We start from the raw sequence: 21,733 nt of genomic DNA, 5'->3' as shown, positions 1-21,733 counted from the left end.
GGGACACAGGTGTGCACTTTGACCGCAGGGTGCGGGGGGGGGGGGGCGGACCGGGGAGGACAGGATGCATCAGCTGTGGGTGGGGAACACCCCAGAGGCCTCTGGTTTCCCAAAGGGCAGCAGGTAGCAAAAGCAAAAGAGCTGTGAGCCGCCCAGAGCTCCCGTCCCCATCCCCACCCCAGGGTGGGACCAGAGGGAGGAGCCTTGGCGGGTGCTCATTCAGTGCCAGCCTGAAGGTCTCTGTGCCCCCCACCCCCGGAGACGCGTGTCTTCCTCCATCGTGGCACAGAATGACCACGGTGGGCGGGGGGCACCAAGGACCTGCCAGTGACCCGCCCCCCCAGCAGCTCTCTCCCACCAGGGCCATGTCACCCCTCCTGAGGGTCGCGCTGAGCTACAGACCCGGAGGGAAGGGAGACAGACAGCAAATGGCAAAAGTTCTCTCGGGGCAATGGGATTTGTGCTCACCCAAAATCTCAAAAATTTCCACTTAAAAAAGCAGAATACCTTCCCCTCTCGGCCTGCTGGGGACTCCAAGGAACTGGACCGCAGACAGTGCAGTCCTGACTTCAGCCACCAGGGGGCGGCCAAGACCGGGGCATCCGTGGTCGGCTCTCCGGGTCCCGGGAGGAGGGAGGGGGAGTGGGTGCACAGGCCACGCCAAGCGACAGGTATCGCCACCCTCGTTGATGGCTGGGGACAGCAAGGGCCCGGGTGAGGGAGGGCCTGTCCACCACCCGGCAAAGTCCCTGGGCTGGACCCCCATTTCCCACCCCTTGAACCCACTCGCTAGTGCCGGGGGTCACCTGGCTTTGCTCGCCACACGCAGGAGGAGTGGATCTCAGCCTCAGCCGCGCCCTGGGAGCCCACTGGGCGGAGGTGCCCACAACCCCATGGAGCGCGAGCGTCTGGGGGCCCCCTGAAGTCCTTCTGGAGCTGCTGGGAGTGGCGGGCCACCGGGCTTGACCCCCGGGTGGCTGGGAGGCCAGCCCCCGTCATGTACGCCCGCCCCCCACCTGGCTCCTCCCTGGCTGTGCCCTCACTGCGCCACCGCGCCTTCCCGGCCCGGGTCAGCAACGGCCGTGGACAGGTCCGCCCCAGCCCCGCCAGGCTGAGAGCAGGAGGAACAGCAGAGCCAGGGCCGCAGACAGCCCCAGATCCGAGGCCTCGGGCTGGGCGCAGCGTCGCCGGGAGCCTGGCGGGCGGCGGCGGGGGCGCCGGACAGCTGGGCGGCAGAGGCGGTCTCCCCGAGGGGCCCGTCTGCGGGAAGGAGGAGGCAGGGGCGGGACTTCCCCCGGGAGGGTCCCCACCGCGCGTCCCCCGGCCTCTCCCTGCTCGCAGCCCAGCGCAGCGCGGCACGGGCCACGGTGGGCAGCGCCCGGCGCTCTCTGAAGCGAGGCGAGGCCTGTGGCCTCCCGGCCCCCCCTCCGCTGCCGCCACACCTCCTTCCTCGGGCCCTTCAGGCGGGCGCCGCTGGAGGCTGGTACGGAGCTCCACCGGCTTCCAGGGCGCGGAGGGGCCCACGCGGACTACTCTGCAGGGACCCCCGTTGCACTGCGGGGGCAGTTCCGTCAAGGCTGCCCTCTGCCCACACGGCAGCCGAGGGGTGGGCGCAGGCGCCATCGAGCTGGCAGATGAGAACAGCGAGCTCCCCCAGAAGTGGTCACCGGGGCGCAGAGCCGCCCTCGGGCTCCTCCCTTCCCCGGGGCCAAGTGTGGGCTGGGTCCTTCTTTACACCTCAATGCCCAGGACCAGCCAGGGACGGAGACAGGCCAGGAATCGGGGTGGGCCTTGCACAGCGCCCGCCACCGGCAACTCTGCCGGGTGCTTACTTTCCAGCAGAGGGGCTCCCCGGTCCAGGGAGGGGCCCGCCCTGCAGCTGCCACAGCCTTTCTGGACGCTGCCTGAGTGGATCAGCTGAGGGCCTTCCTCCGAGGAAGCGGGGGCTGGAGCTGCGGGTGGGGCGGTGGGGGGCCCAGCCCCACAGGGGTGTGTCCCAGGTGCTCTCCCAGGCCCAAGGCCCCAGCCAGCCGGGCGTGCCCGCTCCCAGACCAGCACTCCTGACGCCTTCGGAAGGGGCCTCCTGCACGGGGGCTCAAGAAGTGGGGAGGGCTCTGAATGCAGGTTGGCAAGCGGCTTCTGGCACCCCCTGGGTGCCCTGCCATGCCAGGCACAGGTAGGGGGAGGAGAGAAATGGGGTACACATTCTGTCCCCCTGGCAGCCCCAGAGCAGCCCCAGGCCCAGGTTCAGAAGAGAGGGCCATAGCCCACCCATGGCAAGGCTAAGAGAAGACCTTGGAGATGATCCTTTAAGGCAGCAGTCCCCAAACTTGGTGGCCCGAGGGGCTGCTTTTTCCATGGACTGGTGGGGGGCGAGGCAGGAGGCGGAGCTCAGGCCAGCTTCCCTCTAAGCCACTGGTGCAGGCCCAAGGCCAGCTGGGGGTTGAGGACCCTGTCCTCAGGACAAAGTCGCCCTCCCATTGCCAATGTCAAGAGCAAAAATATCGCAGTGGCCCTAATGCCTTGACAGAGGATTCACCAGCAAATTCAGGTCCATCCACAGAGGCGCCTTCAGGGGCCGTTGATTCGGGGCTATGTACACAGCCAGACCAAGCAGCTCTACTGGGCCAGCAGACTGCCCGTCAGAGGGCGGCAGACACCTCGGCGCAGCCCTCCGCGGTGGCAGAGAGGGACAGGCCCTGAGGAAGCTCACAGAGGCCGCACGGCCCCACGCACGGACCAGAGAAGCCAGGCAGCGGGGCGCTCGCATCACAGTCCCTGTCCCTGGAATTCTGGGGAGGACGCACCCACTGCGCAGTCAGCAAGGTGAGCAGGGGTCTCCCGGGGGTGGGTGCGGGTGGGCCAGCCGGAGAGGACAGGAAGGAACCTGCTAGGTGGATGGAAACTTCTGTGGCTCGGTGCGGGGCAGGGGTCTGGGGTGCACAGCCACCCGTGCTCATCAACTACATACACTAGCCACATGTTCACGGCGCTGCGTGTGGATGGCACACAAAGTTTATTTGTTTATTTATTTTAGAGAGAACGGGAGGGAAGGAAGGAGAGAAAGAGGGAGACAATCAATGTGAGGTTGCCTCTCACACTTCCCCCCCTGGGGACCTGGCCTGCAACCCAGGCATGTGTCTTGACTGGGAATTCAACCAGCAACCCTTTGGTCCACAGGCCCCCCTGCTCCATCCTCTGAGCCACACCAGCCAGGGCCATAACTTGATTTAAAAAGAAGACAAGGAATTGAGAAGAACAAGCCAGAAACACAAGTATGATGTCATTGGTGCAAGAGTCCAGAGCAGGAGAATCTAATCCAAAAGACAGACCTCAGGGCGGTGGGATGCAGGGGAGGGCGGGGTGGCTGGGAGGGACACTCGGACCCTGGGGCGATCGCAGCCTCTGGGCCTGGACCTGGGCGGCGGGCCGCAGGGCCACACACAGGGGCGCGCTGCACAGGTAGGAAGTGCAACCTCTTGAGTTCAGACCGTGGTTCCGAGAGCTGTGCGACATCAGCAGTGAGTGTCACCGTTGGTTGGGCATGCCCGGACCCAGAGCCTCTGTCTGTCGTCCGGAGGAGAACCGTGTGCCCACACAGGCAAAGCAGACTGGGGGGCGGGGTGGGGAGTTTGATGACGATAAAAGAGGGACTTACAACACCTTTCAAGAAACACTTCACTATTTTAACAGTGAAAACTTGGAAGTAACCCAAATGTGCAATAACAAAGGGGTAATTTTTTTTTATCATCACCCAGGGACATTTTTTCATTGCTTTTAGAGACCACGTCGCTGTGAGAGAGGAGCATGGGTCGTTGGCTGTCTCCGGGACACCCCCAGACCAGGGTCAGTGGGTGCAGCAGGGACCTGGAATGGCACCGGAAACCTTTCCCCACGGTGAGGACGCTCTACCCAACTCAGCCACGCCGGCCCAGGACGCCAAGGACCCATTTCTGGGTGCGTGTAGTGTCCCATCCGTGCGCAGGACAGGGTGGGAGCCGGCCCTCTCTCTGAAAAGTCCTAAGAAAGAGCTGAAACTTGTAATTGTGGTCTTTTCTGAGGACAGTTTTGCGGGGATTTTACCATTTCTGCTTAAGTTTAAATCTTGTGCGATTACCTGGATGCTTCACAAGCCCGAGTTATGTCTGCAGCCAGAAAAGACCAGAAACCGGGAGACTACAAGTCTGGCCCACGGCGGTTGCCTCCCCTTCCTCTGCCTTTACCCATAGACCCTCACTGTCGTGGGTGCCACCGGCCTGGTTTCACCGCGTCGCTGGAGGGGAGGGAGCCGCCCGGCGGTGGGGCAGGAAGGGAGTCCGTGCGAGGTGGAGCTCACGCCCTTCCTTTGTAGGGAGACGTGAGTGAGTTCGCTGTGTGACCTTGGAGAGCGGCGTCTCCTCTCTGGGCTTCAGTTATGGCAGCCGGTAGGAGCTGAGCTCCAGTATGTGACGCAGTCTGGAGCTGCGTCAAGCTGGTTCAGCTCGAACCCCGACATGGACCCTAAATGGACTCGGAGGATTCAGTAGGGCCTCTGCCTCCACACCCCGCACGACTGTCTGCCCCTTCCCTCGGGTGCGGGTTCCCGTTCTCGGGGCTGACCCTGGGGCCTCCAGGGTCTCACACAAGGGGAGAAAAGCCAGGCCGACCCGCCCCAGTGCCGCGCCTGCGCTCCGCACCCTGCACCCTAGTCTACGCCCTGGGAAAGCCCGGCTGCCCAGCGCCCCGTAACCGAGCCCGCGCCCCGGGAAAGCCCGGCGGCGCTCTACCTCCGAGCATCCGCACCGCTCGCGGACGCCCATTGGCCAGCGCCTACTCTGCAGGGCCACCCCGCAGCCAATCGCAGCAGCAGGGGCGGAGCTGCGGGCTGGGCCGGATGCTCCAAGCCCTGCAGCCAGACCCTGCCCCGGCCCCTCGGTGGCAGCGCGCTAGTGACAGAGGAGGTGGCCATGCAGGAGCCCCTGCTGGGAGCCGAGGGCCAGGACTATGACACATTCCCCGAGAACCCGCCCCCGTCGCTGGGGGAGAGGACGCGAGTCGGGTGAGAGTTGATGGACTTGCGGGCTGTGGGTGGGGGCTGCTTTCTACCTCGGGCCTCCACTGACCATCCGGGAGTGGCCACCAAGGGGCCATCTGGCTCTTTCCTGCCCTGGAGACGCTAGTCCTATTTAAGGAGCTGGGTGTGTGTCGCCGCCCCCCCCCACACACACACACGCCTTCCAGTACCGGGCCCAGGTGGCAGCCTGCACAGACAGGGACACTAGAGCTGAGAGAGCGAAGGGCCTGCCTGAGGTCGCACAGCGAGCCCGGGTGGGCAGAGCGATGCTGAGAGCAGAGACCTCGCGGCCCCTTCAGATAAAAGCCCCCCGCCCTGCCTCCGTGTCTCAGCCACCGCCAACCCTCCCCTCGTCTGGAGGGTGTACACCTGCCCTGGGCTTCCCCAGGGGAGCCGGCCCTCGGCCCTGGGGAGGTGCCACCCTGCTGGCCCTGGACCTGGCCCTCTCCAGCGCTGCCCCCTGAGTGCTGCTCAGCACAGGCAGTAGACTGGTGGGGAGGGACTCAAAGACCCCCACTCTCTGCCCCCACCCCACTCCCACAGGGCCCCCCAGAACAAGAGGGTGTTCCTGGCTACCTTCGCCGCTGTGCTGGGCAACTTCAGCTTCGGCTACGCCCTGGTCTACACGTCCCCGGTCATCCCGGCCCTGGAGCACTCCCCAGATCCAAACCTGAGTCTGACCAAGGTCCAGGCCTCCTGGTTCGGGGTGAGGGCCATGCTCTGAGTGGGGAGGGGCAGGGTGGGGGTGCAGGGACCCGCCGAGCTCTGTCCCCAGATAGGGACCCCCATAAATCTCAGCCATAGGGCTCTGCCCTTCCCCTTGTGCTCCAGGAGGGGCGGGGTGGGGAATGAGGCCCAATGACGGCTCTGAAACAAAAGGAGGAAGTGAAGCTGATGGAGAAGGAGTGGGCAGGAGCAGGTGGGGAGGCGTCCTGTAAGGTCTCCACCCCGTGGGGTCGAGGGTTCCACAGACACTCCACCTGGAGAAGACGCCTCCCTGGATGGCAGGGTCTGGGACATCAGCGGCCCGAGGAAGGAGCCCCAGCTGGAGCAGGGGGGCCCAGGACGGACTGGGGCACGTGGAAGGAAGAACTCAGGCCTCCAGAGCCCGAGACTCTGCACCCACAACCTCAGGGGCCTCGGGTCTACAGTTACAACAGAGAAGCTGAGATAATAATAATACCCGCCAGGGACTGAGCGCTCACAGTGTGCCGGGCGTGGCGCTGGGCACTCCACGGGAGAGCTGCTTGACTCTGGGCCCCACCCTCCGAGGTGGGGCCTGCCCTCTCCCCACAAAACAGTGGACGGGGCTGAGGCTCATACAGACTGAGCCACGTGCCCAGTTCCCTGACGGGGTCCTGCTCACTGTGCTGGATGGGGAGCCCGAGACCCCCCAGGTATTCAAACCCCAGGGGCGTCAAGTCACAGAATCTTCCCATCTGCTGCTGTGTCATAGCACTAGACACATAAATGTCAGGCAGGACAAGGCCACTGGGACGCGTAGCCCCGCCGCCTCCCCAGAGCAGGACTTCCTTTTGTGGCATCCCTAATGAATGGCTGTCCACGTGCTGCTTGTACACCTCTGGAGACGGGAGGCTCACTACCACGCGAGTCCCAGAGTCTGTCTGCAGCCCCGGCCCCCAGAGCCAGCCTGGAAAAGCAGCTGTCTCCAGGCTCTGTGGGGCAGTGAGTGCTGCACGCCCAGACATGCCCGCCCTGCCCCTTCTCCACAGTCTGTGTTCACACTGGGTGCCGCAGCCGGCGGCCTCAGCGCCATGCTGCTCAACGACCTGCTGGGCCGGAAGCTGAGCATCATGTTCTCGGCGGTGCCCTCAGTGGCCGGCTATGCTCTCATGGCGGGCGCCCGCGGTCTCTGGATGCTGCTGCTGGGCAGGATGCTGACGGGCTTCGCCGGGGGGCTCACGGCAGCCTGCATCCCGGTAAGGCCAGGACCGTCCACCCCAGGGCCCCTCGCAGCCTCAGGGGCATGCTGACCGCCGTCAGATACGGGCTCCTGGCCTCCCAGCCCGTGTCCACCGGTCAGCAGGGATGCGCTTGCTGAGGAACCTCAGCTCACCCGGAACAGGGAAGCTAATTTTCGGGACATCTGCCCCCATGCCCCAGCTTCCCCCACTCTGGACTCCCCGACTTCCTACCCCATTTTCTGACAGTCACTCATTGCTCAATTGGAGAAATTCCACATTGAGCAACGAGGAGGAAAGGGAAGTCCCTGTCCTGCCGCCTGCCTGGTGCCGCCTGCCTGGTGCCTCGGCCCTGGTGCCTCGGCCCTGGCCTCCACTCTCCGTACACCCCCAGGGAGGGGCTGGGCGGGGACCACTGGGGCATGGCGGGAGGAGCAGAGACCCGAGTCTGGGTGCCTTTATGCCTCCCAATTCCCTGCCTCACACTGCCCACTTGAGAGTCAGGGAAACTGAGGCCCACGGGAGGTCAGGAAGTGAGTCACGTTCAGGACAAGAAACCCACCGGAAACCCCCACTTTCCTCCTCTCAAGGACCACTGGGGCCGCTGCCGCTCTCTTGGCCAAGCCCAGCATTCTCATCAAAGGCTGGGGGGGGCGTGGCATGTCTTGCAGGTGTATGTGTCTGAGATAGCCCCCCCGGGCGTGCGTGGGGCTCTGGGGGCCACGCCCCAGCTCATGGCGGTGTTCGGCTCGCTGTCTCTCTACGCCCTTGGTAAGACCAGCGGAGAGCAGGCCGTGGGAGGCAGGGCACGGGGGGGGGGGGGGACCAGGTGGGAAGGGAAGGAATGAGTGAGCGGAGAAAGGCCTGGCTGGGAGCGAGAGAACTGCCCCCCTTGGCCACAAGGCCCTGGCCTGCCCTGGGGAAGTGAGGGCTCCGCCCGGCCGATAGTCTTCGCACTGTCTTTTGACAGCTGAGTGCTTCTATCAGTTTGGGAGGGGAGCCCACACAGGAGAGGGGTCAGAGTGCAGCTGGGGGAGGTGGGACCGGGTTTGGTGGTGCAGCCTGGGGTCTTGCATGGTCAGGCTCCCCCACCAAGACCCTGCTGTGGCCCTTGATGCCCTTCAGGGACGGGGGCCCTGTGCTCGGGGCCAGGCAATTCCTGGAGCACGGGCCTGCGGTAATCAGGGTAGACTTCCCACAGGAGGCAGCCCAGGGACTGGCCCTGGAGGGTGGATGAAGTTGCTCAGAGGACTGGTGGGAGGGGTTTCTGTGTCCAGACCGCCCTGGACCTCAGCCCCTCCACCCCCTCGCCCCCAGGCCTCCTGCTGCCTTGGCGCTGGCTGGCGGTGGCCGGGGAGGGGCCCGTGGTCATCATGGTCCTGCTGCTCAGCTTCATGCCCAACTCGCCACGCTTCCTGCTCTCGCGGGGCCGAGATGCAGAGGCGCTGCGGGCGCTGGCCTGGCTGCGCGGGGCCGATGCCGACATCGGCCAGGAGTTCCAGCAGATCCGGGACAACGTCCAGAGACAGGTGGGGAGTGCAGGGGGAGTGCCCAGCCCGCCCCCATTGCTGCCTCCGGCGCCCCCAGCTGTGTGCGGCTGTGGCCTTTCTGAGCCTTGCTTGCTTTTCCTGGGAAACTGGGATGCCTGTGTTGCCACCTCCAAATGTCACAGCCTGAGGCCCACCACTGACCCAGGCAGGAGCGGGGCGTCCAGGCAGGGCCCCCGGCCCATCCCCTGGCCTGGGTTGTTTCCTGGAGAGGGAGGAGGGGAGTCTGCCCCACTCCGTGCAGTCCGGGGCAGGGTGGCGCATGCTGGTGGGTGGGCCCAGCCCCCTCAGTGGTGGCCTTGTGTCTCCAGAGCAGCCGCATGTCGTGGGCCGAGGCCCGGGACCCCCACGTGTACCGGCCCATCACCATCGCTGTGCTCATGCGCTTCCTGCAGCAGCTGACAGGCATCACGCCGGTGCTGGTCTACCTGCAGCCCATCTTCAACAGCACTGCAGTGCTGCTGGTGAGGGCGCAGGCGCTGGTGGGGACAGCCAGGGGCCCGAGGTTGTGTCTGGGTCAGGGGCCTGTTCTCAGAGCCCCGTTTGCAAGCAGAGCGCATGTTCCACAGTCAAGTACACAGGGTACAGCGAAAACCAGTGTGAGCACACGCAGGCGGCGGGGGGGGGGGGGGGCGCGGCCGGGGGGGCGGGGCACTGACCCCAGTTCAGAGTCCCTGCCTCTGGCTGAGCCGAGCTGCTTCCCCCAGACCTCAGCTTCCTTCTCTGCGGAGTGGAGATAACACGTGCGTGAGCTCATCGCCTGCCCTGGGCTCAGAGGGAGAGGAGATCTGGGGATTAGTGACAGCTGTCCCACCAGTGCCATCAGGCCTAGGTTCTGGGCCCCTGTAGGCCAGGGCAGGTGACCAGGAAAGTGCCTGTGCTCAGTGGGGGCTCAGTGGCTCCGAGAGGCTCTGGCTGTGGCCCAGGACCCGAGCACCCTGCACGCCTTTGGGCGGGGGGAGGAGGGACGGGAGCAGCAGGCCAGGGTCCCTCAGCCCGGGGGCTCCCTCCCTGCAGCCCCCCGAAGAGGACGCGGCCATCGTAGGGGCCGTGAGGCTCTTGTCGGTGCTCATTGCGGCCCTGACCATGGACCTGGCTGGCCGCAAGGCCCTGCTCTTCGTCTCAGGTGGGTTCTGCCACCTCCTCCTCCTCCTCACGGCGAGTGCCGTGTGGCTGGGAGCTCCGGGGTGCCCGGGTTGGACTTGACCCCCAGCACCGAGACAGGCCCGGCATGCAGAGCACCCTGGGAAGGTGTCCGGGGACTTCCAGAGCAACGCTGACATGTCCCAGGGAGGAACCTGCGCCCTGTGCAAGTGGCCCATGGCCACCTGGGGAAGAACCGGGCCACGCAGGGTACAGGGCACAGAAGGGCTTCGAGGAGCCCCTGGCTCACAGGGTCCTGACCCCCGAGGGCCACCCGTCTGTCCACAGCCTCCGTCATGTTCGCTGCTAACCTGACACTGGGGCTGTATGTCCAATTCGGCCCCAAGCCCGTGACCCCGAACATCACCGTGGGCCTCGAGAACGCACCCCTGGGGGACACGGAGCAGCCCTTGGCCACGCCCACCGGCTCCCTCACCCTGGTGCCCCTGCTGGCCACCATGGTCTTCATCATGGGTATGGGGCCAAGGACACCACAGGGCGGGCGGGCTGCCGGGTGGGCAGTGGGGGGCTGTCGGGTGGCGAGGTGTGGAGGCCGTGACTGTGGCATGGGTGGGCCCTGCCACCCTGGGCGGTCGGGGGCAGCCGGGGAGGGCTCTCTGAGCAGCCGCCCCGCCCCCTGTGCAGGCTACGCCATGGGCTGGGGGCCCATCACCTGGCTGCTCATGTCAGAGATCCTGCCGCTGCGGGCCCGCGGCGCCGCCTCGGGGCTCTGCGTGCTGGTCAGCTGGCTCACGGCCTTCGCCCTCACCAAGTCCTTCCTGCTGGTGGTGGTGAGTGCTGGGCCCGGGCCCCTCCAGCCACTGCCAGGGGCCCTGCTGGGCTTCTCCCTCCTGTCCTCCGAGAGGCTGGGATACACCCTCCACATGGAGGCCAGCTCAGGCTCCCTGGTGACCGTGACCGCCGGGTGGAGGGGGGGACTGTTCTGAGAAGTCAGCTGATCTTCCGAGAAGCCACACCCACTGGCACAGCCGCCCTCCAGGACAGTTGGGCCTCCTGTCTGGATGGGCAGGTCGGGTCTCAGCCCACACGGGGTGCCCTGAACACCACACACAGAGCCTCTACCTGGCTGAACTCCACCTCTGGGCCCTAAGCCCAGTAGCCAGTGGATCTCTGAGCCCTGGGTCCCAGCTCACAAGCAGGAGACTCGGACAGGTGGCTAAGCCTGTGCGTGCCCGGGGCCAGGCAGGGCTGGGCCCAGAATGGGCCAGAGGGCTGGGCAGGGGAGTGTGCACAGCCCCCCGGAAAGGGGCACAGATGGGCAGGGAGGGATGGCCAGGGCTGCCTGAGCTGAGTCTCCGGCCATGTCAGGCTCTGAGTGGAGCCTGCTGGGCAGGGAGGAAATCCCAGGGCTCACACCAGAGGAGGAGGGCTGGGTGCAGACTTCCAGGGCCCTGACAGCCACTGAGCCCTCCATCTCCTACTGGAGGCAGCGGGGGGCCCTGGGTCCCTGAGCGGGGAGGACAGAGCAGGGGGAGCCCCAAAGGCTGGCTACTGCTAACAGGGCCACCAAAGCCCCTGTGGGGGCAGGAGGACCCTCGGTCCCCCGTGACCGCACACTTCTTCTCTGCCCCCAGAATGCCTTCGGCCTTCAGGTGCCTTTCTACTTCTTTGCCGCCATCTGCCTGGTGAACCTGGTGTTCACCGGCTGCTGCGTGCCCGAGACCAAGGGCCGGTCGCTGGAGCAGATCGAGTCCTTCTTTCGCAGCGGGAGGAGGTCCTTCCTGCGCTAGGCCAGGCCTCCAAGTTGGCCACTGACCTGCACCCAGAGCCTGGGAGGCGGCAGCGACCTGCCACCAGCCGGACGCCACCCCCGACCCAAGCTCCCTGGCGCAGGACAGCCAACAGCACTGTCCAGCAGGGTCCCTCCGCAGGCGGCCTGAGGCGCCATTCGGACGTTGGCCAAGACCTGCGGACAGACGTGGCGGCACGCACCACAGGGGAGCACTGGCCACCCTGCCCGGGGGGTGGTGACGAGGACAGAGACGGGGAAGTGGAGGGGCTCCCGCAGAGACGGCGTCCCGTCACCCTGCTCCGACCCGAGCCACCGCTGAGCGACTGGGAGAAAGCAGGAAGAAGTCTGCCCCAAGGACTCCCAGCGGCCCCCGGGCCAGGGCACAGGACCGGCCCACACGCACTCCTGCCCCAGCCCGGCATCTGGGAGCAGGCTCCCGAGGGCTCCCACCTGCAAACCGTGTGCCCTGTTTATGGAAATAAACTGGAGTTCTGGCGGGGGAGCCCCCTCCAGCCAGGCCACACTGCCAGCCGCGGACGCCAGGCCTGCCGCCCCCACCTGTCCCCAGTGGGGCAGACAGGAGCTGCTGGACAGCCCACTCCTCCCACAGGGGGGCCTGGGGCCAGCCGAGCGCGATGTGGGGGGGGCGCCCCTCACACTCACTGGAGACAGCGTGCATGTGAGCATACAAATGGCCACGGGCTTTATTGCTCAAGAGTCAAGGTAAACAGAGCAAACAAGGACTGGGACCAGGGAGTCCAGATACAGGGAGGCAGGCAGTTGTTGCCCTGGTGGCCCGGTCCCCTCAGCCACCGGGACAGTATTCCTGGCAAGGCAGGACTGCCATTCAGAGACAGGGTCACCCACTGCAGGATGGGGCCCATCAGACTGACTGGGAACCTCAGGTGAGTAGCCTGCCCGGCACCTACCCCATGTCCTCTCGGGGCAAGGAGTGGCCTTTCTGTCACACACACCCAGCCCCACCCCTGCAGCAAGGACAATGGTCAGCAAGTCCCCTGGGGTAGAGGCAGGAGGGCCGGCAGGGGTGGCCCCAAGCCTGTGTCCTGGGTAAGAATGAGCCAAAAGGGCAGCAGGCTCCACGCCCGGGAGGTAGACAGGTCCTCATCACAGCACACGTGGGAGGAGACACACACACCACGCACACACGGCCCTCAAACCCCGCCCCAGAGGACCCCCCAGGACATGTGTCCTGCTCCCCCGGCCACACCGAAGGCCCTGGGCTCGGCCTGGGCAGCTCCCTGGGAGACCCACTGATGCCCCAGGCAGCACGAGAGGCCCACAGCCTCCAGCAGGGACTGAAGGCCCGTCAGGGAAGCTGTGCATGGGCACGCCCTTGGACTGGGCCCTGCCCGGCAAGACTCTGCCCTGCGCGCTCTGGGGAGCGGGTGCTGGGCCGGTTTCCGCCCAGTGCTGCCGGCCTCAGCCGGGCTGTCAGACATACCCACTGGCCAAGGGCTGGCCTGGTAGTCAGAATGGCCAGTGGGCTGAGGGGGGGGGCACAAGGAAAGGACAGGTGTGGAAGGACCCTGGGGGAGATGAAGGCACAGGTCCCAAGGGGGCCGCCCCGGCCCCCACACCAGCTCTGCACACTCCCTGCCCTGCCCCCAGGCCACGCCCCCACCGGGCTGGCGCCCGATGCCGTGCAGACAGCCGGCTGCCCAGGTCTCTGAAGGTGGGGGTAGGCCGGCAGGAGCACCGGCACTGGGCCAGGCCCCCTGCTCCTAACAGGGCTGGGGTACTGCCTTAGCACCAGGGCGTGGGGGGGGGGGGAGGCTGGCCCTTGCCAGTTCTGAAATGCTGGAGGACAGCCTGGCCCAGGGCTCCAGCTGTGCCAGGGGCCGCAGGAGCCTTGTAGAAGGGCTGGGGGCCCCCAGAGAGCACAGCTGAGGGGCCACGAGCCGCAGCACACAGCCCTTGGGACACTGCTGGGCCCCGATGACAGAGGAGGGCCCAGGTGGCTCAGCCTAGAGGAGGGACACTCTGGAGGAGGACCTGCGTCGCCAGAGAAGTCCGGAGGCCCACCCGAGGCCTGTCCCCAGCCGTGCCAGGCTGCCAGGGCCGGGAGGTGCAGAGCTGCGGCCCGCTGTCTCCGCCTCGAGGCCTGCGGCCCAGGTGGCCTGCGGCTGGTGCTGCCCATCTCCTCACTGCTGGCCAAGGCCCTCGGAGCCCTCGCCCCGGCACCTCTGCACCAGCTTGGGGCCTGGAGATGCCGGCCTGGGGAGAGGGGCAGGCGGGAGGAGTCCAGGCTGGGGGCGGGCAGGGAAGCTGGGGGCGACAGCTCCTCTTCCAGGCTGCCCTCAGTCCCGCTGCGGGCCCGGCCCCACGCTCACACAGAGCCCCGGGCGGACCCAGAGCCACATCACAGCTCCCCCTCCAGGGTCTCTGCCAGCTTCTCCTCATCCGCCTGCTGCTTCTGCTGCTGGATCCGGGCGTAGGAGATGGCGTCCCCCCTGGGGAGAAAGTGGGTGGGGGTCACCACGAGCTGCGGGGCGCTGCGAGGCAGGGCAGCAGCTGACCACAGCACGGGCAGGGGCACTGGGGGGGCCCTCCCGGGCCACATCTGCCACCCCAGCCACAGGCTGTGACGGGGCTCAGCCACCCCAAGGCCCTGCGGGTTCCCCTGCTGTCACTCCCTAGAGCTGAACACCCTCGGGAGGCTGGCTGACCACGGACAACCTCTGTGCCTGTCTCCACAACCAAACCCCAGGGGCCACTCTCAGACCTTCCTCACTGGGAGGCCCAGGAGGCGGGAGGACAGACCCCGCTGAGGGCTGGGACCTGGGACGGGCGGACGCACTTTTTCCCCAGGGCGGAGAGCCCGTACAGCACTCCGGTGGCGAAGGCGATGGCGTTGCCCAGCAGCGTGGTCAGGGTCAGGCTGATGACGATGGGGACGACAGCCATCCTGGGGGAGAAGCGAAGGTCAAGGGGCACGCCATCCCACTTCAGGCCTCCTTCCCGGACGGCCAGGTTCAGGAAGGAGCCCCAGAGTCAGCTGGGACGGTCATGGCCGGGCTTCCTGAGTCCTTCCGACACCCAGGAACCTGGCTGCCAAACTCGGTGCACTTTCCAGGGAGAAGCCCGAGAGCATCCGTGGGTCTGTGTCCCAAAAGGTCAGACAGCAGGAGGCACTCGGCCCCTGTCACGAGCAGGCAGGCTGGGGGACCCTCAGCAGCTGTGGCAGCAGGGTCACCGCGCTTCTCGAGGCCTAGGCTCTGCCCTGTGCGGCTGGGGTCAGACCGGGGCCTCAGACTGGGCGGGGCCTCAGACTGGGCGGGGCTGAGGCGCAAACGGCAGAGGCCCTGCCGGCTCTGAGGGGCTCCCTAAAGCCTGCCCCGGCCCAACGAGAACGCTCCCCGAGGGTCACACCGCAGAAGGCACGTTCTCCTTGCAAGGGTCGTGGCAGCTAAGTGGCTGTCCTGGGCAGGTCGCCACTGTGATGCGGCACCACCTGGCGGCACGTGACCGCTCGGCGTCAGTGTTCTCGGCTGACCCTTGGTCCCCAGATTTTCAGTGGCGGCACCTGACTTGAACCAAACCAGGGAACCACGGGAAAACATTCGGCGACTTGAGGGCCAGCACCCGTCCGTCACTTCCTGGAGGAGGCCTCCCAGTCCCGGCCCCCACGAGCCCTGGAGAGGGGAGATAAGGCCGCAGGCTGCTCGGTGGGGGGAGAGTGGGACCTGACCAACCGAATCTCCAATCTGGCTGAACGCGTGACCCTCGCACAACACAGGTCTGAATGGCACAGGTCCACACACGTGGATCTTTTTCAGCAAACACGATTTTAATCAGTTTCTTTAGCTTTCGTTCCGTTAGGATACGGTATATACTGCCGATAACATACAAAACGCATCCTAATGGACAGTTTGTTATCAATAAGGCTTCCTTCTGGTCAACAGCACACTGCCAACAGTTCCATTTGGGGAGTCGAAGCTAACCTGGGCTTTGACCTTGGGGGCCCGCGCCCTGAACCCCGTGCTCTTCGAGGGCCAATCACGGCTACAGACGCCTGCGTGGTGAGAGGCCGCAGACGCCGCGCAGGGAAAGGGCTGCAGGGGAAAGCTGCCCGGGCAAAACCGAGGCTGCAACAGGCCAGAGTAAGACCCAGAGCGCGTCCGCAGAGGCCGGGGAGCCGCCCACACCAAGACATAGGGCCCGACGAGACGCGAAGACACAGGCAGGTGACAAAAGCCCAGACGGTTGTCAGGACAGAAAGGGCAACCAGTGAAAGCCTGGGGCAGCGTCTTGCTCAGAGAGCAGACGGAACCGCTAACAGTGTGGGGCACTGGCAGGCTGGCGGGGAGCAGCCAGGCAACCTCCTCTTTGCAAAACAAGGGGGCTGCCCCCCGGAATCTGAGTGGTGGCAGCCCTGGGAAGTCAGCAGGAGGCGGGGCTTCGGCGGGACTTAGCCCAGATTCGGGAGAGCGTGCCGGCTGCAGGCACATCCCCCCCACTGGAAGCAACCGCAACCGTGTGAAGTGGCTGTAGTTGTACCGAAGGGTTTCTACGGGTCCCGAGTGGAGGTGAAGCAGGATCTACATCTGCCCCTGACGGCTGAGCCGGCTCCTGCAGACACAGGGACGCATGGACAAGGCGGCCGTTTTCTAGTTTCCAAATGAGTATTATTTTTTCGTGTTTTCTTTTTTAACAAGGGTTCAAGGATATGTTAAAGGGCCCGAGGATACATTTTTTACTCGTTTTAGGCAGAGAGAGGGAGCGACAGAAACACTGGGTGGGTGCCTCCCGTACGCGCCCGCCCCGCGGTTGAGCCCGCAGCCTCCTGGTACACAGGACGACGCTCCAACCCACGGAGCCACCCGGCCAGGCTTTCCACACTGTCTTTAATGAGTACGCACGACCGCTGGCCTTTAAAAAACACACTAAACAATAAAGGCCAGGGCGAGGGACACGCAGATGCACAGAGGTTTGTGGCTCAGAACGGGACCCATCTCCCTGCTCCGCCCCAATGGCGGGGCCTCAGGAGGGGCAGGAGCCTGAGCAGCAAGACCCTCCTCTCTGCCTCTAGAGACGCCGGACGAAGTTAGAGACCATCCCAGCTCCTGCTGCCTGCAGAAGCCGCCCTGGGCCTCCCGGGCACCGGGCGCAGCTCCAGATGCCCCTCCGCATCAAACGCACCCTGAGGCTAGTGCACCTGGGGACACAGACGGGGAGTGCCGCGCCACTGGACACAGACCACGAGGGGCAAAGTGCGGGCAAGGCCCATGCTCTGCCCCGCAGCCTGCTCCCCTCTTCCCGCCAGGGCGTGGGGTCGCCTGCACTCTGGGAGGCCGCGCAGGCCCTGGGCACAGGAACACACCAGACCTGCTGGGTGGTGCGGCTGAGGGACAGAACACGGGCTCCTCTGTTCTCTACACCGCACACAACGCCGGGAGGCCGTGCTACTCCCATCTGAGCTGCGCACCACGGAGCCGCGGGTCCTATCTTGTAGCCCTACCAGATGTGCCCCAAGGTGCACCAGGGGACCCTCTACCAAGGGGGCCCGGTGCAGCTGCCCCCACCCCCCAGTGCAGCCACCCTCAGGCCCCCGAGCAGGCAGGACCTGGGAGCCACGCAGGGCCTACCCCACAGCCCCTCACCCGCAGTAGAAGACGGCCTTCTGCCAGGAGCGCAGCCGGTCCACCTTCGCGGCCACCGTGTTGGCAAACTCGACGAACGAGCAGCAGAAGGGCGCCTCGCAGAGCAGCAGGACAAAGGCGTTGGTGCTGCGGGGCAAGCGAGAGGGGTGGCCCTGCTGCTGTTGCCACCAGCATCCCCAGCGGCCGGGGCAGCTGTGCCCGAGGTGCAGGGCCCAGAGAGCAGACCGGCCTGACAGCCCCACCCTTGGAGCCCACGCCTGGGGGAAGCTCAGGGAACCTTCTGCGCAACCTGTGTCCAGGCTGGGGACAGCCAAGCCCAGGAAGTCTGCGTCAGCCTCCAGCCCTCTACGGCTGGGTCGTGGTCACAGGCCCGGAGCCCTGCCGTCTGCCCCCAGGCCCAGGGCAAAGCACCCTGGTACCCTCATTTGACTGAATGAGTCAGGGTACCCCAAAAGCCGACCCATGCCCCCCAGAGCAGGACCTCCCCGCACAACCAGCAAGGCCCCCAGCCTGACTACCGGCCTGGGCCAGGCTGCCCAACTTGGCCGTCACCGTGCTTGGCCAACTCTTTCTGCCTAAGGGCCCAGTGCTGCTGCCCCTGGGAGCAAGCCCCCAGGCCTCGCCCCACCTCCCTGAGGGCGGGACCACAGCCCTCCCAAACCAGGTCTGCAGGGCGCCAGCCACCCCTGTGCAGGCCGGTGCTCACCCTCCCTTCCCTCCCCAAGGGACCCAGCGACCCTGGGAGCACATAGGCAAGGGCTCCCCCAGAGCCTCCTAAAGCCTGACCCCGCACCGACTCCTGCTCCGTGGGACTGGCCCAGTGCCGACCCCCAGCTGGGTTCTCCCGATCCCACCACCTGCCAGCAGCTCCCAGGAACCACCCTCCTCACTCACAGGCCTCCGCTGGCCCCACAGCCTCAGGCACTCCCCGGGGCATGGCCCAGGGCGGGGGGGCTTGCTGCAGGCTCTGCAGACTCTGGGCAGGTGTTCGTGGCCTGGACCCTACACCCAGTAAAGGCCTCAGTGGGCGTCCCAGGCCCTGGGCCTCTTGGGAATCAGGAAAGCTGGGCAAGGTGGGCATGAAAGGGGTGAAGAGCTGCAAGGTGACTGGAAGGCCACCTGCCCTGGAGCCCACCAGGTGAGCCAGGCCCGGGCCTACTCACATCATCCACACGCCGGCCGCGATGTTCAGAGGGTGGATGGTGACACAGTTGAAGAGGCCGGAGATGGCGCAGGCTTGAAAGCAAGAGACACGGGCAGGAGTCAGCACAGAGGAAGGGCCGGTCCCCTGGGCAGGCGACCTGGGGAGGCAGCCTGTGCCACCAGAGTCGCTCCCGACACCCCGTGCTCAGCTCTTCTCCCAGTACCCAGCCGTCTGCCACCGGAGACAAGGGGGGCCAGCACGGCCACCAGTGTCACAGGCGAGGTCAGAGACTCACAGAGGGGGCTGCTCACCCCAGCGCCTCAGCCGGAGCACAGCCAGCTCAGAGCTCAGCGAGGCAGTGGGGGTGTCAGCCTCCCCGTTCCAGGGCCCTCTGAGCCCCACTGGAACCAAACCTGGGTCGTACAAGGCAGTTGTGACATAGGAGAGAAAGCCTGTCCAGGCCGGTGGCCCTGCCCCAGGGCCATCCACATGAGGAGTCCTCTGACTTGGAAGACGGGGTTTGGGTCAGGACGAGGGCCACCTCCTTCAGATCAGAGGTCAGGACCAGCAGACCTGGGTTGCAGTCCGGCTGTGACCACACAGCAGCCGGGCCACCTCGGCCAGGAGGCTCCCCTCCCCTCTCAGGCCTGTTTCTCTCCCACGCACAGGCCCCGCCCAGCCCACCCAGCCCTGAGACAGCCGGGGGTCCCATTGGGGAGGGGTGTACCCCCTTCTGCCCTGAGAGTGGCTTCTCTGAGGTCCCAAAAATGGGGCTTTGGTCACTCCTCCCCGCTGCACCCACCCCCCTCGACTCCCCACAGCCTGCAGCCCAGCCTCACTGAGAGCGCCAGGAGCCGGCCTGGGAGGCAGCCCGTGGCCACCAGGTCATTAAACTTGCAGGGCTCCTGTGTACCTGAGCCCCTGCGTGGCCTGGAATCCTGCTTTCCCGTGTAACCCGATGCAGACAGCCAACGGCGGGGGCGGAACCCAGGCGAAGGGAGCCCTGCTGCAACAGGACTACCCTTGTGTGTCCCTGAGACCCCCCAACATGATGCTGCACCTCCTGCCTGCCAAAAGGCGGCGCTGGTCCTGGGCCCATCTCACGGACATTCAGGTGGCCAGGAGCCCAGGGCTACGGACGCCGATGCCCACAAGACAACTGTCTTGTAGGACCAGTGCACTTGACAGCGGCCAGCGCCGACCCTATCCCACTGTCCTCTCAACAGCCAACCCTAGGGAGGACCAGGTTCCAGCCCAGCCAGACACTCAAGGACTGGGGCAAGTCCCCTCAGAGTGGGCGACACCCTTGCAGAGTGAGGGTGCAGCCCTCCCCTCCTGAGGACGGTCAGGACCCCCAGTAAGCGCCTCCCCGAAACCCTAGTCTGCTTTGCGCTCTGTCCCATAGCAGACTGCAGCTGACCCCTGGACAACATGGGGGGCAGGCCAGCCGACCCCCATGCAGTCGAAAATCTGCATATAACTTCTGATCCCCCAAAACTTTCCAGTCGTCCCTCTGTGGGGCTGGCTCCAGACCCCCTCGACATGAGACTCCGCAGACCCCAATCCCCTGACCGACAACACAATGGTGCAATCGGCCCTTTGCACCCACGGACTCCCCGCCTTGGATCAAAGACACTGCCTCCAAACGGTGGCTGGCTGGTTCCGCAGGTGCAAAACACAGGGGCAACTGCGAGTCTATTGAGAAACACCCACGAGTAAGTGGGCCCTCCTAGCTCAGACCTGCTGTTCCACTGTCAGCTCCCCCAACACCTGCAGGTGAAACTCATGGCGGGGGGGGGGCCCAATACCTCAAGCTCCTAGGGTGGCCCAGGGCCTCCCTTTGAGAAGCACAGGAGTGGATGGGATGCCTGGTTAGCTGGGAGCAGGCAGGATGCAGGCCTCCAGCCCAGCAACAAGGGTCCCCTCCTCTCACAGGGCCGCTGTCACTGCCTCCCCTACCCTCTGCCCCCAGTGTGGCCCACGAGGGAAACAGCCAATCACCTCTGAGAAGGTCCTGTCTTGACCTGACCTCAAGCCCCCAGTCCCCTCCACAAAGTCAAAACCCTGCTCAAGGGCAGTGCAGGGACTAGGGGCCTCCCGGGTTTGGGGGAGGGCCTTGTCCCACCGCTGCCTCTGGCAAAGGTCAGCGCGGCCCCAGCCCCACGCTCCGCAGCTTCCTCCTTCCACCCACCTGGGAGGGGGGCCCTGAATGGGGGGGCCCCGGCGCGCAGCCCTCTGGGCCTGGCAGGCCCTGCTCAGACCCTGCGGGCTTCCTGCAAGTGCCCTTTCCAAGGCCCCCGCGGCGCCCTCGGCCACTCCCGCGGTTGACAGCGCTGAGGGCCGCAGATCATTCAGACTTGCTTGCGTGGAAAGACATGCCACGTGATCTTTACTTTACTTCTGTAGTGGGACGCCTTCCTATGTACCTCCCCCGTGGGGCCTGTGCTAAAACGGCCCCCGACTGCCCCGAGGCCGGGGGGCAGGGCTGGGGAAAGGAGCGGAGGTGAGACGTGGCCGAAGCAGAGTGGACAGCGGAGGGCAGGCACTGCCTCCTCCCTCGGCTCAGCACCGGGCCCGGGCTTGGGAGCCACCTGTCGCCTCGCCGCAGCACCTGGCCCTCAGGAAACGCCCGCCCCAGGTACAGACAGAGGTGACGGCGGCTGCAGCCCAAGTCAACAGGCGCGGCTGCCTCGGGGCCAGGCAGGGCCCGGCCTTGCGAGCGGCCTCCGCCGACCTCCGGAAGCCCTGGAGCCGGGGCCGCGCTGCCTGCCCCAGGCTCCGGGAGGCGCGGAGGGGCAGTGCCGGGACCCCGCCGAGCCCAGCACTCCCCGCGGAAGCTCAGGTTCCCTCCTGGAATGTCCCCGGAGCTGCCAGCACGGCCCGGAAACCCGGGAGCCTCCGCCGCGGAGCGGTAACCATAGCAACCGCCTGGCGCTGCGCTGCACGCGCAGGACCCACAGGCCCTCTCCGCGGGGGCGCGCGTGCGCAGGGGGCTGCCGGGCCGCCCCTCGCCGGGACCCGGTACTCACACACGGCCCCCAGCACCCCCGACAGACGACACAGCCAGCGGTACCACCACGTCATGCCCTCCTCCTCCGCGGGCGGCGCGGAGCTGACGGAGGCCGAGGCCGCCCCGCCCGAGCCGCTCATGGCGCCGCTGACCCGCGCAGCCCACCGCCTTCACAAAGGGTTCCAGAGCCCGCCGCGTCCGGCGGCGCGCAGCCTTGTGGGAGAGGCCTCTCCTTAGCATAGGGGCGGGGCCCAGCGAGGCTAATTAGCATAGGAGGAGGGCTTCGCTCTTATTAGCATGGAGGGCGGGGCTCGCAAAGGCCGTGAGGATTTGCGGCAGGAGGGCTCGTCCTTATTAGCATAGGGGGCTGGTTTTGCGTGGCTCCCAGGTGGACAAATCCACCCAATGGGATTAGCATAGGGGCGGGACTTCGCAGAGAATTAACTCGTACGCCAGCAGCAGCGCGCAATCGTGACTCCACACTCTACTGACCGGAGGTGCCGAGCAGTGGGTCTTCAAGCCCGTTTTGGACACGTTACG

At 66.0% G+C, this 21,733-nt stretch overlaps 2 protein-coding genes and 1 long non-coding RNA gene across 5 annotated transcripts; 2 read left to right on the top strand and 1 right to left on the bottom strand.

Annotated features, from left to right (window-relative positions):
* The first annotated feature begins 1,625 nt into the window (after positions 1-1,625).
* Positions 1,626-4,075, top strand: LOC119036037 (uncharacterized). The gene is made up of 3 exons (XR_008392112.1): positions 1,626-2,826; positions 3,181-3,275; positions 3,782-4,075. It is a non-coding gene; the product is annotated as an uncharacterized LOC119036037 (long non-coding RNA).
* An 802-nt stretch (positions 4,076-4,877) lies between these two features.
* Positions 4,878-11,947, top strand: SLC2A6 (solute carrier family 2 member 6). Its single transcript, XM_037127818.2, has 10 exons — positions 4,878-5,038; positions 5,597-5,759; positions 6,787-6,993; positions 7,647-7,746; positions 8,293-8,504; positions 8,834-8,986; positions 9,540-9,648; positions 9,954-10,139; positions 10,311-10,456; positions 11,261-11,947. The coding sequence occupies exons 1-10, from the start codon at positions 4,947-4,949 to the stop codon at positions 11,414-11,416; spliced, it is 1,524 nt and encodes a 507-aa protein (XP_036983713.2). The 5' UTR covers positions 4,878-4,946; the 3' UTR covers positions 11,417-11,947.
* A 145-nt stretch (positions 11,948-12,092) lies between these two features.
* CACFD1 (calcium channel flower domain containing 1) lies at positions 12,093-21,434 on the bottom strand. Of its 3 annotated transcripts, XM_037127737.2 has the most exons (5): positions 21,213-21,431; positions 18,203-18,275; positions 17,040-17,165; positions 14,237-14,344; positions 12,093-13,889 (listed from the first exon to the last, which is right to left on the bottom strand). In XM_037127737.2, the coding sequence occupies exons 1-5, from the start codon at positions 21,331-21,333 to the stop codon at positions 13,799-13,801; spliced, it is 519 nt and encodes a 172-aa protein (XP_036983632.1). In that variant the 5' UTR covers positions 21,334-21,431; the 3' UTR covers positions 12,093-13,798. The 3 variants fall into 3 exon arrangements, with proteins under 3 accessions (XP_036983632.1, XP_036983633.1, XP_036983631.2); XM_037127738.2 differs by lacking the exon at positions 17,040-17,165 and having other exon boundaries at positions 21,213-21,433; XM_037127736.2 differs by lacking the exons at positions 12,093-13,889; positions 14,237-14,344 and adding an exon at positions 16,017-16,594 and having other exon boundaries at positions 21,213-21,434.
* Between the last annotated feature and the right edge of the window lie 299 nt (positions 21,435-21,733).

This window comes from Artibeus jamaicensis, unplaced genomic scaffold, assembly GCF_021234435.1.
Source record: "Artibeus jamaicensis isolate MK-2021 breed Jamaican fruit bat unplaced genomic scaffold, CSHL_Jam_final contig_471, whole genome shotgun sequence".
Lineage (NCBI taxonomy): Eukaryota > Metazoa > Chordata > Mammalia > Chiroptera > Phyllostomidae > Artibeus > Artibeus jamaicensis.
This window is presented reverse-complemented; position numbering and strand designations above follow the sequence as displayed.

What these genes read in the sequence shown, in the direction of transcription:
- SLC2A6 (XM_037127818.2), top strand. Translation starts at nt 4,947, where the DNA reads ATGCAGGAGCCCCTGCTGGGAGCCGAGGGCCAGGACTATGACACATTC. An exon ending in GGGGAGAGGACGCGAGTCGG is followed by an intron (nt 5,039 to 5,596) that starts GTGAGAGTTGAT and finishes CCACTCCCACAG; the next exon opens with GGCCCCCCAGAACAAGAGGG. An exon ending in ACAGCACTGCAGTGCTGCTG is followed by an intron (nt 8,987 to 9,539) that starts GTGAGGGCGCAG and finishes CCCTCCCTGCAG; the next exon opens with CCCCCCGAAGAGGACGCGGC.
- CACFD1 (XM_037127737.2), bottom strand. Translation starts at nt 21,333, where the DNA reads ATGAGCGGCTCGGGCGGGGCGGCCTCGGCCTCCGTCAGCTCCGCGCCG. An exon ending in AAGGCCGTCTTCTACTGCGG is followed by an intron (nt 14,345 to 17,039) that starts GTGAGGGGCTGT and finishes CTTCTCCCCCAG; the next exon opens with GATGGCTGTCGTCCCCATCG. An exon ending in CTCTCCGCCCTGGGGAAAAA is followed by an intron (nt 13,890 to 14,236) that starts GTGCGTCCGCCC and finishes CTTTCTCCCCAG; the next exon opens with GGGGGACGCCATCTCCTACG.